Genomic DNA, 24688 nt, shown 5'->3' with positions numbered 1-24688 from the left:
TGCGTCCGTGTGCTGAAACCACCATAGAAACATCACGACTCGGAGCTTTATGTGTGGTGTTGGTGGTCAGTAATGAGAATATGAAGCCAGCTGAAACACTAGATACGTCCAGGCACATGCTCAGGGATGATAGTGAAGGTCTTCTGGAATCACAGTCATTCTCACATTAAAACATTGCTTAATTCATATTTCCCCAAGAGTGATCACCTGTTTTCACAAAGGATCAAGCATAAGTCTCGGGCTGTGGTTTAAGAGCACTTTATTGTTCATTGAGGCTACTTAAAAGTACAAAACAATGGCCTGCCAAAAGTTTGTTTTATTCAAAGAGAAACAAGGCCATGAAATGAGGGTATAATACAGATTTACACGGAGGTGCAGAGAAGAGTTTGTGGTTCTCCTGGAAGCGCACATCAAACAGAGATGTCCCTCAGACTCGAGTCTGTTTGTTCAGTTTCTCCAGAGACGGACCAAGCCTCCGTTCAGACTCAGTAGCCTTCAGAAATAATACACAAGTGGCTATTACACTAACGCAGTGTGTTCATACAATAACTGTGTTCCTGCACTTTAACCTTAAACAGACACAACCTACAAACAAAAAAGATCAACTTTTTTCCTCAAAAAAAGAAGAAGAAGCATGATTACAATAAAGGACAAGGGAAAAATTAAATAGCTACATATCATTAACAAATTAACTGTTCCTCAAAAAATACCTACAATTGTTTTTCTCTGTACATTCGTTACGCGCAGCGTAATGATGGTCTCATATTTTCCTATATAAAAACTTTTTTTTGTTGTTTTTGAGTAAGTGATTTACCTACAGCGTGTAGGGTAAGGTGTGTCACAAGCCGAGAGTCATGAAATGTGTGTGTGACGGAGAGGAAATCCTCAAGGCCTCGTGTAGAGATACATGCCCAAAGAGCAGAGTGTGAAAGATCGGCCGAAGGAATGTAAGGACGAGCGTCTCGTCAAGAAGTATGAAGTACAAGACCTGCATGACGCTCCTATCGGAGGAATGTGTTTAGTTTCGGTACAGGCGGACCGTTGGGACAAAGCTGAATGCAGAATTAAGAGAAGATGAAGAACACACACACACACACACACGTCTTCAGCAGATGGTCAACGCTGCAGTTGACCCGTCCACAGCTGCGAATGCTTCTTGTTCAGTCATGCAGAGCGACAGCATCCTGTACCACGTGAGGATTAATAATCATACTAAACCAACCGTTAATATATAGACGGCCTGTCCGGAGGCGATTCTCTCCTATCTGGCAGCTACCACAATGAATATTGATTAGACAATAATAATATGAAGTACAACTGTACCAGCAGTAAGTTTATCTAGGACTGTTACTGTCAAAAATAAAATCAAATCTGAAGAAAAGGCTAAAAGGATAACGACTGAAATGTCTACACAATAATAGATACCAGCTATTTTAAAAACATGCACTTAGAAGCACTAGCTTACCCTTAAACCTTTAGTCTACTCTACTGAAACCACAGTGCCTGGGAAAACCAATCTGAGCCGAAGCGACTGACCGACCAATGTTTCCTGTGAAAGAGATGTGAACCGCACCTGTGTCACCCTCCAAAACCAACATCCAATCATGTGTATCCAACCCCCATCCATCCATAGTGCAAAATCAGTCCAGGCCTTCCTTTTCAAGTACACACATACAGATACAGACTCGGGACACAACCAGGAGAGAGTGTGAAAGACAATGGGTGCCATGGAAGAATGGCTTCTGGGGAAAAGTCTCTTTGGTATCTGAGGCAGATGGTTCAATAGTGTCTGGCTGATTTTTATCTTGAAAAACAAACAAACAAACAAACAAAGGTATGGGCATCCCATAACACAACAGCCAAGCTAAAAGTATACTAGCATACTTACAAACAAAAGATAAAGAATCAAAAGGAGAAAAGCACAACTGAAGTAGAAGGAGCACCTCCTGGTCGTGCGCTCTTATGTACACAGCTAAACATCAGCTCTGCTAAAACATGCACGGCTGCTTCGAGACGCTCCTCTCAAGACACCAGGGAAGGGGAGTGACTATGGTTGACCATGTGGCCGTTGGGAGAGGAGTCTGGGCTTCCGGAGGAGCTGCCCTTGGCCTTGATCTGCAGCCACGTCTCACCCAGAGCCTTGGCGAAGTGGTCGTCCACCGAACCGGTGATGGACACAGAGTTTGTGACCGGCTCCGGCTCCTTGTAGTTCTTTCCCAAGCTGCGACGGAAATGCTCCTCGATGACGGGGTCGCAGGCTGTGTTAGCTGAGACAGAGAAACACTGCTTAGCACACGCTCCGCCAAAGACAGACAGAGCTAACACACGCCACTTTACACAGGTAAGGTACAAAAACACAAATGGGTTTGATTGTTCATTTTAATTATTGCCTAGTGGGCAATTCCAGCATTACAGCTGCTAAAATGTGAACTGAAACACCTGTATGTGTGCATGCTCTAGACACTGGGGTAAAAAAATAGTTCTGGATGTGACCACAGAGGTTGCATCGGTGTCTTTACGAAGCGGCCCATCGTGTGCATGTACTCACAGTTGGAGGCTCTGCGGTAGCTTGGAGTCAGGCCGGGTGAGCAGCCGTTGTGAGACACGGTGCAGTGGGTGAGGTTACAGTTACGGTTGATCGCTGGGGCACACGTGATCACAGAGGGGCGGTTCTGCACACACACACACACACACACACACACACACACATATGAGCAAGTGTCCAAACAAACAACTACTAAAAAGTGTTTTCTGCTATGTCTACACTGTCAAAGACTAGCTGTTCATGAGTTGAATCTGTTCACGTCTGTGAACAACAAAACTGAAATGGAGCTAAACATGGTTTCAAGACCGTCCTGATTCATACCAAAACAAACTCTTAAAATACATGTTTTCATGAGTAACAAAGATAAACAATGACTCTAAATATCAATATCAAGACAAACCCAAACATACTTCTGCATTTATTTACGTTTAAAAAAAAAGGTACAAAGCTTTCTGCTTCTTTGAAAGGGATAGATTACCTAAAAATGTACATTATTCACTCAACCTCATGTTTGGTGACTGACTTTCTTGTGTGGACCATAAAAGATTTAAACATTTTGAAGAATGCTGGTGACCAAACAGTTCCCACTGATTTCCATTATATGGACAAATAAATAAATGATATATATGTGGTCAGTCAGTGACAGGTCTTACCTGCTGGCGCTCGACGGGGCTCACAGTGGGCGAGATGGTGACCGTGCGGCTGGCGTCCATGTGTTTGGTCAGTGCGAGGGGCTGGTCCATGGCCAGGCTGGGCATGTGGGTGTACAGATGACCCCCGACCAGACTCATGCTGCGCTCGATGGGGCTGCGGCTGCGATCCCGGGGGTCCTTGCGGTAGTCCCCATTGGCAGGCTTGCCTCTGCAACACAAACAAAGAAGGGATTGTACTGAGCCCACACCAGCGGCACAAACAAGCATTCAGCGGCCTGGCAAGAGCACACACCTCCCGCGAGCAGACGCCATGACTCGATAAGAGGAGATCGTGTGAGTCGACGTCACTTACATTCAAGCGTTCGTACAGTGTGATCAACAAACACAGCTATGGTGACTTCAGGACTGTCAAAGCTCATCTCCAGCTCTGCATTAGCTCTGCATTAGCTCTGATCGCTCGATACAAAAGGCCCTTTCCCACTACTGACCTCCTTTCCTGTTTTTCTTTCCCTCTTGAAAGAATAGGCACACATGTAAAGCCCAGAAGCGCTATTCCACCCTTCCGGAGCGATCGGTCTCCTGCTGCCAACAGAGCGGAGGCCCAGCGAGGGGCCAAGTGCACTATTCAACAGGCTTCATCTGTGCTTCACAGGAAGGGAACTTAATACCCTTCAGCAGGCACACAAGAGAGCTGAACAACAGCACACTCTGATCAGGTATTTGGAGGAAATGCTTTCAACACAGATTGTGTAACCTCAGTGTGGTGACCGCGGTGCACCTTCAGGGAGGACAAATGCTGCAGATTTTGCCCAGTTTCAGTCGTGTGGGCTGCAGTCCTTGAGAAAGTCTGTTTCTTGGCAACACAATTGGCGAGCAAAGCATCTGCAACTAACCGGGTACAGCTACCGGAAATGACTGTCCCCACAATAACTAACTGAAAGCTGTCAAACTACTCCCGATCCCTTCCTCCTCGGCGTGATCAGCTTTCACTGCAACACATGGATAAAGGAGGAGAGATATGTTGGCAGAACCATAGCAGGTCTGAAAGGTTACACCATGTGTCATTAGAAATGTGTCAAACTAAAGAAATGCTGCTCTAAATGTTGCAATCAGCAGGACCGCTTCACATTATTACATGAAAGAGAAAAAATGCTGAGCAACAATTTACAGCAAACTATATGTTGCTCCATATGCATCTCACAGTGTCCACATTTACCAAATAGAGATGTGCATCTCCATAATAAGACCGATGTAATATGTATCTCGATGCATAGCCAATGATACGATATGATCCATTAACTATACACATGAAGCAGCTACCGATGCGATGCAATACGATTCACCTGTTACCATCTGATTTTGATTCAACAAATGTCATTTGATGCAAAACGATGCAATGGAGAACAATGATCACTTCTAATGCCTCGAGACTGGTTTCACTAAACAAGTTTACCAAGTAAGGCTTATTTTCAACGATTCATTGTCAAATTATTTGGTTCCAGAAAGCAAATTTAACATAGGGCAAGATCAAGCTTCCCTCACGTACTACTACATATAAAAGGGATTAATATTATGAAGAATGTTTCATATCAAATCTAAACTCACAGTGTTCCGATTTTTTTTATAAACTAGCTGCATTTTAGATCACACTGTAGATAACGGAAGTACTCTGAAAATAAAACATTTTAACTCATGCAATCTTTCCTTTACCATTGCTTTTATATGAAATCAATCAGGGCTCCAGCCAAAAAAAAAAAATGAATAAATAAATTCACTTGAGACACCATTGGCTACTAAGAAACAAAACTTTAAGTGCCACAGAATAAACATGTATTAGTTCTTTTTTTAGACATTTCAGTCATACTGTCATGTATTTATGTCTCCTCTCCTGTTACAACATCAGCATTTTAATTAATCTTGTATATCTCCTGGGAACTCAAGTTCACCAAGTGAAAACTAAACATTTTCCAACTAAAACTACAGTGTCACAAAGTATCGTTTAATTATTTAGAATCTGTGCCAAGATCATGGACCAATATCTTGAGTTCCTTGCATACATTCTTATCATATAGACAACAGGTTGAGTAAAAATGTGAACATGCAATATAGCGTTTATATTTAACAAAATGCTCCTCTTTAAAGTTATATTTCTGGCTGACTAATGAGCAGAATGGTTGTTCCGAGTTAAATGCACTGTTAAGTAGCTTTCAAGCTAAATCATTCACAAAATCAATATTTTTGATCACAAAAGGCCATTTTAAGTGTAGTCTGAAGACACTTGAAATCCATACATCAATGGTTATCTTTCCCGCTGAAAGACTGCGCAGACTCACTGTAGTCAGATTCAGGGCAATAAAACTAGGGACATTTTCTCAATTGCGTTTCATAACCATGCAGCAAAACCTCATGATCCCACCGCAGATCTTGGCAGGAAGACTTCTCTCTCATTTCTCCTTTAAGTCACTGGAAGCTCACCCACAAAGATACAGGAAACATCTGGGAAACATCAAGGCCGAACCACAGGATACAAACCGTTCGTTCTTTGGAAATGCACTTCTACATCATCTTATCACCAGGAGAAGAGTGAAGACTTGAATCGCTTCTCACTGCCCATTGACTGAAATTTACAACCAAAAGCCGCACAATGTGGCATCGTATCAGCATTTTTTTCTCAGAAAATAGTAAAAATAGCAACAGGTAACACCTGAAGCTCAGAGTGCAACCCTTTAATAGCACAAGACGTTTAACTACTGTTACATTTACATTTCTAAATGAATTCATTCAATTTCCATTTGTAAATCCTAAATGTGGTTAGTAAAGCAACTAAAACATTTTTGGCACACTGCTTGTTTTTGGCTCAGGTTTTGACACAAGCAGCCAAGAAAGGTAAGAGACCGTTTTTAGAGTTAGGATCCACGCTCACTGTGTGTAATCACTTGGAAGTGTTCGGCTAATTTCAGACTTCACTGCTTTGACAAATTATAATCCAAACACAAACGAGCCAGTCATGTGTTTGTTTACATATAAAACCATTATTTCATAAAGCCTAACCACGCTGGCACGGCCTCCTCATGACTCTCCTTTTGGCTGGCCATGGATGCATGAGAAAGACGGAGTCTCCAGTTCCCAGCTGGAACACAAGCTACCGAGGATTATTCCCTCTCACATCAGATCGCTTTCCTTAATTCTTACAGGAACACATGGATCCCCTCAACACTGGGTGAATCTAGCGCATTCACACTTGTGGTCCGGTTCTCGTACTTCTCTCGGTCCGGACCAAAAAAGAAAGCAATACACCAAGCGTTCACACTGGCATTTCTGAGCAGTGTGACGTATTCTGTGGGACAGAGCGCCGTGGGCTGACTGGATAAGAGGCCCTTTGTTTTCAGGGCAGCAGTGAAAGGAGAAAACGGCCCCCACCCTGACACGAAGCCACTCACAACAATATGTCTCCCTGAGTTTCCAGTTTTATTAGCCCTAAGAGAAGGCTTCATCCAAGTCTTATCTCTGTGCTTCAAACTGTTTAGTCTGGCACAGACCACAATGAAACCATACAATAAACTAATGCGTGGACAAACTCCTTACAGATCAAAACAAGCGTAAGATGAAACATGACTCTAAACACTTGTGCAGGGCCAGAATGCTTCAAATCTCTTTGCAGTGCTGAGCAGAGACACAGGAAGAGAGATCTCCCAGCCCCCAGTGCTGTACAGAGAAACACCCTGATGGAAACCTGAGCCGCTTCAGCCCGTGGTGTCCGGTGTCAGCCGCAGAAACAATCCTTCCCCTCCACCCCGAGAGAATCACATGACCTGGAGCAATCCTGACACACAACAATTCAATCCTCAGAGTTCAAATCTAAATCAAGGAAACATTTGGCAAACACTTTCCTGAATCTCCAGTCCTGTATGTATTAAGAGTTAACTTCAGAAGAAGAACAAAAGAGGGAGAGCAATAGAGTGAGGTGTAAACAGATCAACACAAAACACTGACTTTCACAAATGCTTCAGCTTTACCTCACATCTCTAGACTAGGGCTGGGCGATATGGCCAAAAAAAAAAAAGACCAGTTAAATTTGTCATCAGATCTGTAAGAACCTCATTTTTATTATGGTGAAATTTAATATTCTGACTGTTTGAGTTTTATTGAAATGATTTAGATCATGATAAAACGATGGTAAAATGTATCTATGTGGTTTCTGAGTATGTAAACCAGTCTAAAAGGCTCTAGCTTTAATCCAGAGATGAGAGGTCGAGCGATGTATGGGTTGTGCTGATAGTTTCTCTGGGTTGTGTGCTTGTCTGGAGAAGATCGATGGACTTCCTTCCACTTTGGCACATAAACTTTATATTAAACAATTAATGAACTCTTGCTATAATTTCATCGAGGCAAATTATACTGCGATAATTATTGGTATCGTTTTATAGCCCAAAACTATTCTAAAGTCTTTAGAAATATGCATTAGTTTTAAAATAAAGTGCAAAGATAATGTTTATTCATACTCTAATTATAATGTTATAAATGTTTGTTTTTGCTAAGGTTTACTTATCAGTAATTTAATAGTTTCCTTGTAATAAAAAAAACTGGTAACTCAACAATACAACTGTTCATGATCCAATCCACTCTGCATAAACAAACTTTTACATTTGATTAAAAAAATAAAATGCAGAACTAAAGTACATTCTGTCAATTAAATTAAACAAATGAAGTGAACTTGGCTTTAGTCACTTCATATGAGACATAGCCAAACAATTGTTAACTGAGTTTAAGTTTGTGAAGAGTGCAGTTGCTGTAATGAAATCGGTTCAGATCCTGCCACCGCTGAACGCTGCAGAGTGAAACAAGCTCTGACAGGTTACCAGGATGAGGATCAAAAGTGTTTATGTATCCGAAAGTGAGGGCGTTATAAAAGTAAATCTGTTCAGTCAAAGTGCAGTTAAATTTGAGTACATACAAATGTCAAACCCCAAACATAGATCAAATTAACCTCGTTATGCCAAGAAGCCCCTCAGTCTCAGAGCTTTTATTGTTATCACACTGCTAGGTCATAAATTAGCCAGATCTGCTGTCGCTCTTCCAAAGGGGGCTGGAATGCTGGGAATGACACGAGGGCACAGCCAGGCGCTGCAAACTGCCCATGTGCTCCGCTCAGCGCTGGAATCTCAGACATTCCAGGCCTCTGTCTTCAGCACATTCCTGACGCTCTTTCTGCAGGAACGCCGCCCGCTCGGCCCTAACTTCAGCTGAGTATGAGCTTTCTAGAAAGCACCTGATTGCCAAGCGAACCAGCTTTCAAATTCGGTGGAGATGACACAAGCACATCAGATGCAGCCACAACGACACACATGATGTTCATTTGTTCCACTTACAACTGTGTGGCAAACAGCCGGCTCATCTTGGCCACATGCTCGTTGTTAGAGTCGATGTCGTCGTCTGCTTGGTCCCCGCTGTGTTTTCTCTTGCTGGGGCTGATGGGAGGAGGACCGGTCCTGTGATTGCTGACTGCAGAGGACAGGGACATGGCCGGCATTCTGGACTCTCCTCTCAGAGCAGCCTCACCTACAGCAAACACAAGAGAGCATGCATTAATACAGACAAACACTCACTCACCGCTTCAGGAGACGCTGCTTTGAAGGAGACACCTTTACCGCATGCTTTAGAAAGTGATCAAGTCATCATCTGACACACAGCACACTAAGAAAAGCCCAGCTTGTGTGAGAGGTTCAGACTGATGCAACCCAACCGCAGCTCTGCTAAACTGATGAAATAATGAATCGAGTGAGTGAAGTAGATTTTATTTTTTCCCTCAAATCATTTCAGTGTTGTGTAACTGCAGGTGAACCGCTGTCATGTGCTGCATTAAACAGTCTGTGTGAAAGCATCTCAAAGCCACTTCAGATGCAGATTCTGTTCCTCTGCAAACACAGATTATGTTGATACTGATTTCATTTGATCGGTAACAGCCCTGTAGTCTCTTACTATCTGAATTTGATTAAAATTAAGAATTTGACAGAAGATGATGCTTACATTTTAAGGTTAGAAAACAAATAGGCCTTATAAAAGGTAAAAATGCCACAAAAGGTCCAAATCTATTTAAACTGTTGGAAAAATTAATGTCTGTTCCTGCTGCAAACCATTCACTCTTGTTCGATGTGAATGCTGTATGGTGGAATATGAGCAGTCATTTACTCCGTCATCACTCGGGTGCCGAGGCGCACATGCACAGATGAGACCTGAACAGCACACGATGATATCAGTGTTTAAACTCAACTCATGTAAGCTTTGCTAGTTTACACATTTATGAGCCAGAGGACTCAAGCGCAGTGAGAAGATTTGTGTGCGCGCTCATCTGAAATGTGCTCTCTCTGAAGTATTGTATTTAAAATGGACAAATTCAGACAAAAATTATGTAAAGTATCCTACAGCAGACATAGCCGGCTGAACGTACTGGGATCAGTGGAGTCTCTTAAGGTGACAGCACTTTCTTAATTTGAATCAAACAGCAACAACACCGCTCTTGAATGAATAGCGTTTGTAACTTTAACAAAGATTCAGCTTTAATTTATACAGTCAAATATGCGATGGCCTTTACAGTTCATTACTTCAGTTTCTGCACCTAAAAACTAATGTTAGACCTATACCTAAAAATCCTAATCACTGTTTATTTTATTTATATCTTTACTGTATTTATATGTGCTTTTACTTGTAGTTATATTCTCTATTTTCATTTGACAGTAGTTTTTCCCTAAACATAGCACACAGTGAACCATACCGAAACTGTGACTCTAAAACCGTGAAACAAACTGAACCGTTCCACACCTAGTGTCTTTTAAAATTACTAAATTGCACACACACTACAGCATTTTTACTGAAGGTATTATATTGGTCACCTAGCTCTCAAGATATCAGCACTATAGCCATGAAAACCCACACCGGTCGACCACTATATTATATTCAGGGTTCCTACAGGTTTCTTCAAATTAAATTCAAGTCTTTTTAAGACCTTTTTAAGTCCATTTATATAAAAAATTAATACCTATTTCACGTCCCTACCAGCAAAGAAAAACAAAATCCTTGAACTTGTTTTCATTTATTTTTCAAATGTGGAATGGGTAAAAGATAAGCCAAGCAGGTGTGAATAATAAAAACATTTCAGTAGGCCACAAGACAGTTTGCCGAACAATGTTAAGTTGTGTTTTAATATTAGCTAGCTACTTATTCCATGCTGGGAATATGGGGAACTGAGAGACCCCTGAACAATAAACATCGAAAATTAGAACTCAACAATACATTAAATTAAGAAACACAGTCAACTCCTTAGCTCTTCAATCAGGGCAGCAATCTCTTTATCAAGGACAGCCAGTTACGTCAACTTCTCCTTTATCGTGACCGCAAGTAAACATTTTAGCTATTTCGGAGTCAGGGAACATGCATTTGAAAAGCTCTGAGATACCCTCATTTCCATTGTAGGACTGATGTTTAGCGATTGTGTTAAGAGTCCACAACACCTTGGCTTTCATTGTTGGCGTGGACCCAAAAGCTAGTGTGCCTAGTGTTTTCCACGTGTTTTTAGGCGTGATATGTGAACGGCCCCAATTATTAGATCCTGCTGCCGCTTCAGGAACAGTAGCAGCTAGCTGGCACTTGTTGGTTGAAACCATACAGTATATGGTTGAAACACGTAGGCGATGGAATTTGTTTTTATAAATTGAGAGCATTCATGTGCTTGGATTAGGGCTGGGACAAACGATTATTTTTTAAACGATTAATCTAGCAATTATTTTTTCGATACATCGATTAATCTAACGATACATTTTTTCAGATCGATTCGATTTCGATTATGTCCCCATTAATTGACAACTAACAATTCATACATGTTGATTTACATATCTTAATGAAAAAAACATGAATTCCTTAACATTGCAATACATGTTTATTGCGCTTAAAATTACAAAATAAAAGACTGACTAAGAATGCATTACTTTGCACTTTATATATAAGAGATAGCATTCAATAAAACCTTGAAGCCTTGAAAACACATAGCTTACTGAAACAAGCTTACTGAACACATAGGGCCTAGCTTACTGAAAAAAAAGTTCTTCTTTCAGCTGAAAATAACAACAACTTGATGTCTAGCGTTCTGCCCTTTTTCTAATTTCTATCGTGTCTATTGATTTTGGTTAAGATGCACGAGGGAGAGAGAGAGAGAGCAAGACAGCGCTTGTGTAGTTTGAAGACCGAGTGCGCGAGCGCGCATGAAACTTTGGTGTTTCGCTCTTTTTCTATCGTGTTTAATTATTTTGATTAATATGCACGAGGGAGAGAGAGAGCAAGAAGCGCTCGTGTTGTTTGAAGACTGTGAGTGTGCGCGCGCAGCCGGGGCTCTCTCTCGTACTGTCAGGCAAGCAGTCATTCTATTCTACATCACTCACCGATCAAATAAGGCTTTGACAGCCGCCAAAAAAAAAGATCAATGCAGAAAAACCCCTGGATTGGTTATATAACGTAGAATGTTGACCCGGCCATCGCGTATATTCAGCGCACATAAGGTAAACGTTTTGCAAACGTTTTTTAGAGAAATAAAAACAGGTCGACGAATCGATGCGCATATTTTGCGTCAACGTAAACGTTTTTTTCTGCTGTAAACATAGACAGTAAAATGGGGAGTCTATGGGACTGACTCTCTTCTGCAGCCAGCCTCAAGCGGCCGGCCAGTCGATGAATTGCAGTTTTAGTCACTTCCTTATTGGCTTCACGAGAGAGAGCGTGAGGTTGCCGCTCGACTGTGACCCGGGGCTGCGTTGCGTTCTCAATTACTGGTTCCGCCACTCTTTATTTATACTACGTCATTTAATCAAAATAATCGTGGTTGACAAATGAAACTTTTGAGGAAAATTACAATACATAGAAGTTACATACAGCACAATTTTTAAGACCCAGACATCAAAATTCAAGACTTTTTAAAGTCTTTTTAAGGTATTATTTCCAAATTAATAAATTCAATGCTTTTAAGGCTTTTTAAGACCCTGCGGGAACCCTGTATATTAGACACAAAGCTCCTCATCCATACAGGCCACTTCTTTTATGTTGATTTCAGATCATAAAAACTATCAGATCAGCAAGAAGAAACACAGCAATCACAATAAACCCACTCATCAGTCCTTCCTATGACTTTCTTCTCTTTCAAGAACACTTGACTGTCTCTTACCTCCAGATCAAAGCAGAAAAAGCATTAGCGACTGATGCAGCAAATTATTCAGTAAATGTTGTATTACACTGCATTGATAGACTGACAAGCCAAAGACAAAAGACTCCATATTTGAATTGTAACTGCATTTCATCTTTTCTTTATTTGCAGTCACACAAGTTAGTAGAGTGCACACCAAACCTCTTTATGTGCAGAAGTAATGCACTGAAGCAACAGCGTGCTGTAAGATTCCTCTCAGTGCATGAGATACAGTACCAGGGCACGTTGTGTAGGAGTTAGGCCGGAAAATTACCACTGGCACGCTCTCTCCATCGGGACTTTCCACTTGGGACGAGGTTAACGAAGCCTGAGAAACTTTATAAGATCCATTTATTATGCCAGACCTGGATTTCACAGTGCTGCAAAGGTGCAGTTATTTACAGTAAAATGCTAAATAGAGATGGTAAAAAATAACCTGGTCAGGTGTCCCTCCCACAGTAAAACCTCACAAAATAAGCCATGCACACATTCACTCGCATTCAGCCTCCAGTAAATCAATGATAAAGCTCAGACGGACGAGCCCACGAGGTACTTCCCAAAACAAGTGGCCTATTTTCCTGACTGGCATGTTTCGGCTCGTCTGTCCGCGCTCCATGGCAACGGCGATGACATCATTGTTTTTGGCAGGGCTGGAGCTGCTAATAGAGAAAAGACTGCGCTGCTTTAGACAAGCACACAGTAAACGTCCACACGGCTCCTGACACACGATAGCTTATCTGTGATAGTCTCCAGAGAGCCATGAGGAGATGAACTCGCAATGTTGTGAAAGTTATTGACCATTCATTCATTACGAGTGAAGAACACTGTACAGAGACAGCTGTTGAATGCTGTGCTTCCTGGCCCTGCTTCTGGGGGAACAGCAACACTACACTCTTCCTAATCAAACACATTAGCTCAGACTCCACCACTGGAAATGGATGGGTCCGATAACACAGACAACCAAAATGTGAGCTGCTGGAGTGCATCCAGGAACAGGGTTAGGAGACACTGAACGACAGTCTGGATTCAACACATTAATAGGTAAGGCGTTGTCAAAGGTGATATCTGAACAGGACCTAAAGGACAATTGCAGAGTTTTACATAAAGATGTGATATCTTCAGTATTTACAGGTGATAGCTGATGATTTTACTGCCACTACATTTTCTAGCTTCATCAATGAGGAGAAAAGGAGTATACAAGAATAAAGTGATCCAAAAATGGCTTTGAAACCAGAGTAACAATTACTGTCCAAACAGTGCTGGAGTAACATTTGCATGGTCTATTCTGCTCTACAAGATGACAATGCAGTAACCAAACCAACACTGGAAATTAGAAAAATGGCTTCAAAATTTTCACACCAGGTTTTTTCTAAATCTCAAACTAATCTGTTTCGCCTTTGCATGGCCACATTGTCAGGATGCATGTTACATAAGGCCACAAAGCAGACCGAAACAATGTCATTCATTCATTACATACTTCACTCCAGTCTTCAGTGTCACATGACCCTTCAGAAATCACTAATTCTGCTCAAAATACATTTCTGATTATTATCAATGTGCTGCTTTATGTTTCTCTCCGGCCAATCAGTGATCAGAAAAGTTTACACGTCATGTTTTGGTAACTGTACGGTTCACTTGGAACCTCAACTGAAGTGGTACTAAAGAAAAGTAACAGGTACTGTACCCAGTGGAAGACCCCCCAAAAGTAAACCGCACCGTGCAGTGGAAAAAGCACCAATATATGTGTGGAAACCATAATACATTATATAATATTTAGGATTTATTGATAAAGTACAATTTATTTGAAATGGAAATCTTTTGTAACATTATGTCCGTCCTTACTGCCACTTTAAAGTATTCTTGCTAAATTAACGTTTAACAATAATAATAATAATAATAATCTGACCACAAATTAACACCAGAAAATGGTAAATACATTAAACTTGTGTTTTGATGAAATGCAAAGACTGAATGCAAGCTCTCAAACATTATAAAAGACTCACGCAGTAAGCAGCTAGTGCTGCTGTATTTGACAGTGGTCAAAAATCAGATCAGCAAAAGGGTTGTGGTTTAAAACACACACACCACAAGCACAGAAGATCCCTTCAGACAGATACTTTGTAAAATTTCACCAGCTTCAAGCTGCATGCTTCTGTTCATTCACACTGCCATGACTTTCCTGTTATCAGTGCTTCTGTTCTGTGACATCATGAACTACAGATACTCAACCAGAAGCCCCGCTAATTCATTCTGTAGCTTCATTGTCACATTTTCACTCATTCACAGCGACTATTATTGCCTTCTTTGTCTTTATCAGTAAATTCATTTTCTTCCCCTGGCCAAACAGCCACACAATAATTAGCATCATTTACACAGGTATTATGTGAGTTATATATATATATTTATTTATATTTATGTCTCCAGCACTTGGGCGCAGTTTGTGTTCACACTGAAAAATCAATGATGTACATAAACATAGCTCGACGTTCCTGATCCAGACAAGGCTCAATGTCTCAGAGGATGCACGTTCATTGATTTGGTCTGAAGTTAGATTGTGAGAAGTGGGACTGGGACACTAATTTACCCGTCTCCCTCAGGGAAAACTAATCTCTAGCATGATTTCCTTACTGCAGAACTTCTGAAGTGCACAGCACGCAGACACCTGAAGAAAAGACATCAACTTCAGCCAACCTGTTGAATTTCACACTTCAGTGAGTCTGTATTTTCTGGGATGTTTAAAGCATGCTAAAACCTCACAGCAACCTTTGTTGGGAGCTGCAGGAGCCATAAAAGATGACTATCAGCCTTAGAAGAGATGTGGCCAATGTTTGATCTGTTGAAAGACTGTGATTATGAGCGTAAGTGATCAAAGTCTGCCCCTACTACTGGAGACTTCAAACGTCAAGCCAGAATGAGATTGAGTTACAGATGTTGAGCCCACCTCCTTTCTTCTCCTACATTCACACAAGATCAAAATAAGACACAACCTCTGATGCAAATTACACTTTTGCAACTTCTTGGCAGAACACAGTAAAAAGAAACAAACCCCAGATTTCATACTGCTGATGCTTGCAGAACAATGGCCTCCTTTGCTTTACAGCGACTGAAATCTGATCTTCTCTGACCAGCAGACAGCATGTGCCCCAATTCATACGAGCGAGGACAACCAGGTCTCTCTTTTGAAGCACAGAGGGGACTGCTGAACAGGTATGGGTGTAGCGGGGGGTCTCATCTTTCTGTTACCAGCAGCCTTTTTAGCCTTTGTTCAGCAGGAAAGATGACAGTCAGCGTTTCAGCCCTGCTTCAATTTAAGCTCAGCAGAGAACAGTAGGCCACGTCTAAAACACGGAGCAGAGCACGCTTTCCTCCTGAACACGCCTGACACCAAACTCAGATCATACACTCACTGAAAGACAGCGCAGAAACCTTCAGCAGGCGAGGCAGAGGGATCTGTAGTAGCACTAGTTAGAAGAATTTTAATTGCATAATATTACAAAGTTGTATTGTTTTTGCCTCAAATATTTTGATAAAATAAATACAGCCTTGTTGAGCACAAGAGACTTCTTACAAAAACATTAAACCACTTACTGACTTTATATTTACACAAATACACACACACTTCAGTTCTTTATATAATCTAGACAAAATATATTATTGAGATAATTGTGATTATTAGCAATATTAACAGATGTGCTCATCTCCCCTAGTGTCAGTGGATAAACATTTCTGTTTTCACATTTTCAAGTCAGAATTGTGTACAATCACCTTCCACAATTCATTCAATCTCCACAAGACGGTATTTTCATCTACTTCCTCACTTTTATAGTCTTCCTAGTCCATGGTAAATGAGCTCTCAATCACCTTTGGTGCAAAGAATAATGAACACAAAGATAATAAAGTTTGTCTGTGCCCTGTGAAAGACCGAGTTTATTCAGTTCCTGATAAAGCATAAAGCAAAGTTCAGCAAAGCCAGGTCTTTCAGCAGAGAAATGCACTGTGCACGTCCTGACCCCAAGAAGTGATGCAGAAACAGAGCTATTTTAAGGGATGATGCGCGGCTTGCAGAAGCTGTAATAGATTAGCCATGTGCTCAGGAAATTCTCTGGCACACATTATAAATAGCTGAAGCGGCAGCCGTGCAACAGCGAGCAAAACCCGGCTGTGATTGTGTATTTCCATCCGCTGTCACCGTGTCACGTGACCGGACTGTGGAGAGGACGGCATTCCAGCGGCCCACATCCGCTCGAGGAGGACCATGGAGAGACACGCCAGCCATTCACACACATGCTGCTGGAGCTGTTCCACAGATCGTTTTGAAGCGTTATCTGGAAACACAGAGGAGTCTCCGGCCAAGGAAGAAGAAACCTTTGGCATCACTCACAGGCAAAAACAGATGAAGTATTGTCACAGGTTATGAAGCAAACATCTGAATATTCAGACATGCCCACAACACAGAAACCATCTGTCACAACTACAACCAGCTCTAGTGGCTTCAAATAAAAACTCAATATAATGTGCAGCAATGGAGGCTGATGTTAAACAAGGAAATGTGAAGACAGATGACAGACAAACCTGCATCACTTTACAGAACAAGCTAAATGTCATTCAGCAAATCACAGCTCTGCTTTATAAGTCAGATGAAAGCGGGCGAGTATATGGAGGTGTACTGTATCGCATTTCTGCTCTCTTGACATGTGAAACATCTCTGGAGATATCCAGCTGAACAATCAACCTGCTTTTCTCCTCATCCACAGCTCTAGATAACACCAACCAGACTGAATGCTCCAAAACACGTATGCTTCATAACTTCAGGAGCAGTGGAGAGAACGACTGGTGAGTAACAGTGACAGTAAATGCTCTGGATCGCAGCAGATCTGCACACAGTCTGCTCATTTCTCAGACACATCTGAAAACATGCTTCTGATAATGATGCTACTGACGTCATACTATTACAATCAAGCAGCACAGCTTGATATAATATTCATGAAACAATTCCTTTTAAAATCAAATGGATAAAGATTTTTTTAAGTGTTTATCTTCGGTTTTGAAATGGTTTATTATTTATTTATTTTTTAGGAATAGTGTGAATTTTTGTATATGTATTTTGGAGTATGTAAACATTATGTATTGATTAATTCTTTATATTTTAGGGTGACAATTTTACCATCAATCCAGGGATATTGTACGTTACATTTATGTATTACTGATGTGCATAGTTTCTGTGAAATAAACCTGAAATTAATAAGCTCTTACAAACAGCATGCATAATTATAGCTAAAACGCCGTTCGTTTTGACGTAATATATGTTACTTTGATACATTTTTAGGGTTTTAAAACGCCTTTTATAAACTATGAACAACACAAACGCGTAACTTTTCTTAAACTTATCGTTTTTGCAAGTTAATGTTTACATTAGAAGTAAATCTGCGGCGATGACGTCACCGGCGTCCGTTATTTTCACTGACAAATCCTTCCCTTCGTGAAACAAGAGCGAGAAATCAAGTGTCTGTTGGTTAGGTTTGTTTTACCTTCGTAGCACAGGATGCCGATGTTGTTGTTCATCTTGTCCAAGTACTGGTAGTTCAACAGGTCCATTTTGGTAAAAAGCATTTATGGACTTTTAATCTCAGAAAGAGCGGCTTCTCTTTTTCTCTCGTCAGGAGCGCGTGTAAAGGCCCAGCCTTTTTACTTCAAACAGGGCGAAAACAACTAGTTTAACCCGTCCCCCTCGAGTGCCTAGCGAGTAGAAGTGCTCTAACGCGAGTTTAAAGAAACTTTCCGAAGTTTGAGCGTGTGAAAAGAGTTGTAGTGAAGGACAAAGGGTCGCGCCAGTGCTCCTCACAGCCCGCTGTAAGTCGACTGCACTGACACGCAGCCCGCGAGGCGCTCCGACTCCCGTGCGCGCGCCTCCTCGCCAAATCCCGCGAGACTTCACCAACCCCCCCAAACATGTACAAAACAACGAAAAGTTACTACGGAGAGACGTTTTTGTTTTTCAGCTATCCCATTAGAGACTACAGCTTATACTGAATAATACAGAACCCTTACAAAAAATAACCATGGTTTTACCACAAATAAAACCCCAAACCCACGACATCAAGCCGTGAAGAAGTTATTATAGTGAAGTTGTTGTTATTGTAATCATTACTATAATCTCACGTGAACTAGTAAAAGTGTGCCAGATCAATGTCTCCTTAAATATATTCAAACTTTTCCTTAAAAAAAATCAGTTTAAAAAAAGAATCAACTCTTTAGGGATCCACTAATAATTATTAAATTAACATCATTCATTGTCATTTTAAAAGGCTCGATACAAATCACCAATATACTTCCGACAACAACAAAAGTAAATAAATCTTCCTTTTCCTGCTCCTCCTCCTCCTCAAATACCCTTTACAATGTGCTTCTCTCGAACCCAAATCGTCAAATTACACGACAATTAAAATAAACAGTCATTATAACATAAAATCCACAACACAGAATAACATTCCCTCACAGTTGTAAACGACAAAAGATGTTTTAATAAACGATTAATCTGAAGACAGACGGGTGTGAATAATAATGAGCCTCTGCTGCTCTCTGGTGGCGTCACATCCTGTCCAGACACGACAACACAAACTAAAGTAGGACAGCAGTCTACAGGAAAAACCTCATTAAAGTTTTCATCTAATGTGTCCTTTCAGCTTTATTTTAAATAAGAGAAACATTTGTGATATATTTTCTATTAGTTTGTTCCAGTGGCTCTGTCCAGCAGTTTAATATGAGTTTAAATGTCCTTTATTCTTATTTGCAATAATTAGATTAGGTTTAATTCCTTCAAATGCTCTCTGTTTGTATCTCAGAGAAGACTTTTAATAACGACTCGGAGCATTTTTCTTTTTTGTTGCCAGTCTGTTAAATAAGCACTTCAAAGGAGAACCAATTCAGCTTTAAATCAAGGTCAGAAAAACCAGGACCAATCACATAATCTCATAACTACAGACAAGAAACTGGGAAGCATTTTTATGCCAAAACTGTAAGATAACGATCAATGTGTGAAAAATGAATCTCATTTATTTCACTACACTGCATTTTCTCATGTTAACATTATCCATGCATCTTCATTAAAATATGAATCACAAAAAGAGCTTTTCTCTCTCTCAGTGTTTTCAATAATTTATGTCCTCCTTGACAAGACACAGCTTCCCCATGACACAAGGAGAGATGTCTGTATGGTAATCAAATTAAATTCATATTATTTATTTGCTCATTATCAGCTTAAGGAAGTGGCTCATCTTACCCCACTCTCCTCTAACTGGATCAGTAGCACATTAGCCAACATTAAAGCCAGTTAACCTTTAACAAAGAGCAGAAGAGAGAGCTGAAGGAGTGTGTCTTCAGAAGACTCGCTCATCTCTCTCTCATCGTATCAGTGATCAGTACGGTTTGTTAATGCTTTAGTAAACAGCACTTTTGTTCAGATCGGAGGCAGGTGGTAATGTGTTCATCATGAGCTGCTATAACACAGTGTCTACGGATGTGAACAAGTTATATTTAAGACCATTTAACACCATCGGATTTTACATTTAAGACCAAACCTCTCACACGTGTAATGTAATATTGAATTTGATCAATGTAAAAAGATAGGTATATTGCTTTTAGAAATGCTAATTAAGATAAACAGCAGACTTTTCATATCCCAAATAAAAGAGATTTCTGGTGGTGTAAACTTTATTCTGAAGCAATATTTTATCTGTGTTCTGTTATTTACCTTAATAAAGGCCTTTTTTTAACTTCTTAAATGTATGCATCGTATTTCATGTCAGATTCTTACAGTTGATCAATAGATTCAATTCACACGAAGGCTCTATACCAAACTAATGAATTAACACTGCACAATTACAACTGCATTAATGATGTTATGAGATTAAAGTTTTAAATACAGTTTTGCATGTACAAATAAGAAATGTGTGTGTAAATACATGCTTGTGAACACACAATGCTCCAGTAGGTGGCGGTAGATCACTTAACGAGTGAGTCATTGAATCATTCAGAAACAAAACCGATCTGAGCTGCTTGTAGATTGAGCAATACTCCTGCGGGGATCTTTGTTTGGTAGTTTGGAAACTATTTTAGTTGGTGATATGGAACAAAACACTCATTTGATTTCTCCATAAGTCTAATGGACTGAAAATATTTAAGACCCGCTGAATCTGAATTGTAAGAGTTTTTAAGGACCCCTGTCTAAGCATCAGACGAGACGAGTTCATCATCAGAAGCTGAAACACACACACTTCACAGCCTCGGTGTCTCCAGGACCAGATCGAACATGTCTAAACACATAATCACCCTCAACATGACTGCTTCTCAAGCCGCGGATGCATTAAAAACACTGTCGTTTCATTGGAGATTAACATTATGCAACCAGTCCGTCATCGTTTACTCACACGCATACAATACATCTGTGTGAGAAACAGCCAAACTATCCTCTAAAAGCTCAGCCAGACACACTCAGATAATAGAGCAATGCTTTCCTATGGACCGTCTGACTGATTGATTGATGGGGTCTCAGCAGATTTGAGTGAACACCTCTTCATGAGTCAGGCACTGCTGCGGTCACACTTCTGTGCTGCTTCTGGACGCTTCGCTCAACACCTTAAGAGAGCGTCCAGTGCATTTCTCTCTTTCCTGAGTGAGCTAGCTCTTAAAGTGATGTCGATCAGCTCCGATATTAGCTTACGAAGGTGTGATATTCCTGTTTCTAGGGACGCTGTATTGTTCTGGTTGTTTTGGAAAAGAAACCGGATCCGTCCCGCTGCTGGTCAGTAAGATGATGATGTCCCAGCCATTGAGCGCAGGGAAATTATTCATCGTGTCTGCTATAGAGGCCACTCCTGGGGCGAGAACACCGAAATATACAACTGTCTTTTACATACGAACACAAACAACGTTAAACAGAAGCGATGGTTATCCTCTCAGAGGTGTGTGTTTGTGTCCGCACAAACAGAAAACTAGCGATACATCAGCCCTCCCAGTGTTTTACACTGAGAACAGTTTGCACATTGCTGCTAGCCTTTTCTTTCTGGAATCCGTCAGAACAGCGGCTTGTGTGCCTGACTTCAGTGACCTTTGACCTCAGGTTCACACACGTGTGCTGCTGAAACAACCCAAGAGTCCTCGAGGAGATGTGTGTCGACACAAAACCTCTGAAAACAGCCTGTTTTTACCATTAGACGCTGATCTACAGAGCTCAGAGAGAAGGCGGCATTAATAATCAAACACAGAGACGGGTTCAGATCACCGAGCTCTAAACACACGGACTGATGGAGCTCGTGACAGAGCTGCTTGGACATTCCTCAGAACAACAACACAGAAATATCAATCCTTCATGAAGAGCACAGAGAAATGGCCCTGGAGTCAAAGGTCAGCGTCCTGTAAGAATGAACACAGCGGAGCCCACACAAACTCTCCGGATGAGATCTTAGCCTTGAGTTACTTTAGAAGAGATCTAAACAGCACGAGCAGGATCTGTTAGAAGACACGGTTTTGCCTGGAGCAGGCCGTCACCGGTCTCAGACTGACAAAGACAACCACACCTTCAGTTAATCATTCTCTCGCATCTAATGAAATAAGCTGCTGCGCTGCCGTGGCTTGTAAACGCTGGAGCACCTCACTGAGTCACCACGCTCTCCTCGAGTGTTCAGCAGTCAGAGCTCGCAGCGCCAGCCCTGTGTGAAAACAGCTCAGACGAAGACCTGACATCAGCCCACAGCAGAGGAGAAGACACGTCCGGTCAGAACACACACGCTCTGACACGCTGACCCCGCTTCCTTCAGGAGCCGATAGAGGAGAGAAACTCAAGTCATCTGAACGGAAATGTGTCCTATACCAGCTTATAGACTCATGTTTACCCATCTTCAGGCCAGCCAAGACATAGATCATTATATATCTCTATTGGAACAGATTTGGAGAAATGTGTCATTGCATCAGTGTCTCATCAATGGATGCTCTGCAGTGAATGGGTGCCGTCAGAATGAGAGTCTGATAAAAACATCACAATAATCCACAGCACTCCAGTCCATCAGTGAACATCTGGAGAAGACAGAAGCTGAAACACATCCAGCATTAAGATGATTTTAACTAAAATGTGAGTCCATAATAACACTCCTCCAGTGAAAAAGTGCTTATCTTGTTGTCTCTCACATCAAAATAAAGACACAGATTAGTTTAGATCTGTTTAAACACTGTTTAAACACTGCAGATTTCTCTCCTGATTCAGACCAGAACACTGTTTCACTGGAGGAAGTGTTATTATAGACTCATATTTTAGTTAAAAACATCTTAATGCTGGATGTGTTTCATCTTCTGCCTTCTCCAGATGTTCACTGATGGACTGGAGCGCTGTGGATTATTGTGATGTTTTTATCAGACTCTCATTCTGACGGCACCCATTCACTGCAGAGCATCCGTTGATGAGACACTGATTCAATGATACATTTCTGATGAAGAAACACACTCATACTGATCTGAGATGAACTGAGTATGAGCAGTTTTCCAGCACATTCAAACAGTGTGAGATGTTTCTGTCTTTGTTCCAGCAGATGAGCACAGCAGCACTGCTTCATCTGTGTGTTTGACCAATGGACGTTTAGTTTAGTGATTCTAGCAGCTTTGAAGAGCTTTAGAAGAAAATTACTTGCCAACCACACTTTGTACTTCTAACCGAATTCTGCTTTGTCAACACAAGCCCAACAGAGCCAGACGTTCGGGCCGCTGCAAACATGTAGATGTTGCACAATGAACTCCAATAACACTGAACGCGTGTTGAGCAGGATTTGTTGGTGTTTAATCTAGGAAGGAATTTCTGATGGAAAACACAGCAGTGCTCCCAGCAGCCCTGGCCGGAGCAGACCGGACACATGAGCGCTAACAGCACGCTCGTTCAGTCTCATAACACTCGGCTCTCACACATCAGCACTGAGCTGAAGACCGCTGCAGTGAAGGACATCCCAGAGAGACCAGGGCGTTATTTGAACACATCTCTCATGTAGATGATCACAGACTCAATGCAGGACAAAGCCCTGAGCCTCACAGGAGGAAACACACTTACTCTAGGAGCAATACTTTCAGACTACGAGGAAGAGCAATGCAGATCCTGTTAGATAGTTCATTTAGTTAAAGAGCTAATACCTCATCAAAGGGCAGAAATTAAACATTGATTGAACATTTACAGGTATGCATTTGGCAGAAAGTGAGTATGCAGTATGGTTATTATTATTATTATTATTATTTTGCATTAATGCATCTGCTTGGGAATCAAACACATGGCCTACAGGAATAAAACAAAAACAACTTTAGTGTAAAATGCAACACTTTGGTAAACTCACGTTTCTCATCATCTTGGTGCACTAAAGATGCTGCTCTTGACAAAACATCCAAAGGCGTTTCCATCCTGGGTCGGACCCTGAACACGGAAAATCAGACTGTTAACCTCGGGTCAGAAATCAGCACATGCATTTGGGCTCAGAAGAGGTTCGTGGCATGTTTTCTCTTCTCATGGACTCCCAGAATGAGCACTGCAAACATGTGAGGTCTGGAGCACTTCCCACACTTCACATTCCACAGAGCGCGAGCACAGCTGAGACCTCCACGCGCCTCCTTTAACTCAAAGTGAGCTCACGCGCTCTCGTGTCCGCGGTGCAAACCGGGTTACAGTAAAGCACGCACTTCTGCTATAATTATGGCTGCAGCGCATTATAATGAGGGCGTTGCGAGAAAATCATCAACGTTTTACTAGCGTTACTTAATGTGGTCGCATATGAAACTACAGTAACTCGCAGATAATGTCTGGTAAATCATTCCGCGGGAAGTGTTGCACAGTAACAAGTGTCTTGAAGACGCGGGAGCGCTTTTCCTTCAGCAGTGATCATAAAGCACATATATATTCACTTTCTTACATGTGTAGTGTTGCATATATTTAAAAAAACATTAATTTAAACTCTATCCCACCTTGAAGCGCCACTTTGGAAGCTCGCCGAACTCACAAGCGGATGAAGATCTCGCGCGGAGAGAGAAGTCCAGCGGAGCGGCCGGAGCGCGGTGCGCGAGCGCCGGGAGGAATGCGTGGAATGATGGAATTCTCTTCCTAGCAGGTGATGGGAGTCCAGCATTCCCATTGGTCGAGGTCAGCGGAATGAGATCAGCATACATTATGCTAATGGCCTCGTGACGTCACATCCTTGCAACAGGTACAAGGTGAAAGGGAAGTGCGCCAATGAACAAAGA

The 24688-nt window shown here is 41.5% G+C and overlaps 1 protein-coding gene across 2 annotated transcripts; it reads right to left on the bottom strand.

Annotated features, from left to right (window-relative positions):
* Window positions 1–242: 242 nt before the first annotated feature.
* vgll4b (vestigial-like family member 4b) lies at window positions 243–24594 on the bottom strand. Of its 2 annotated transcripts, XM_052610498.1 has the most exons (6): window positions 24413–24594; window positions 23791–23867; window positions 8568–8757; window positions 3199–3406; window positions 2549–2672; window positions 243–2267 (listed from the first exon to the last, which is right to left on the bottom strand). In XM_052610498.1, the coding sequence occupies exons 1-6, from the start codon at window positions 24577–24579 to the stop codon at window positions 2023–2025; spliced, it is 1011 nt and encodes a 336-aa protein (XP_052466458.1). In that variant the 5' UTR covers window positions 24580–24594; the 3' UTR covers window positions 243–2022. The 2 variants fall into 2 exon arrangements, with proteins under 2 accessions (XP_052466458.1, XP_052466459.1); XM_052610499.1 differs by lacking the exons at window positions 23791–23867; window positions 24413–24594 and adding an exon at window positions 17953–18304.
* Between the last annotated feature and the right edge of the window lie 94 nt (window positions 24595–24688).

Source organism: Carassius gibelio, chromosome A11 (genome assembly GCF_023724105.1).
Source record: "Carassius gibelio isolate Cgi1373 ecotype wild population from Czech Republic chromosome A11, carGib1.2-hapl.c, whole genome shotgun sequence".
Taxonomy (NCBI): Eukaryota; Metazoa; Chordata; class Actinopteri; order Cypriniformes; family Cyprinidae; genus Carassius; species Carassius gibelio.
The sequence above is the reverse complement of the archived record's forward strand: the minus strand, read 5'-3'. Positions and strand labels throughout refer to the sequence as shown.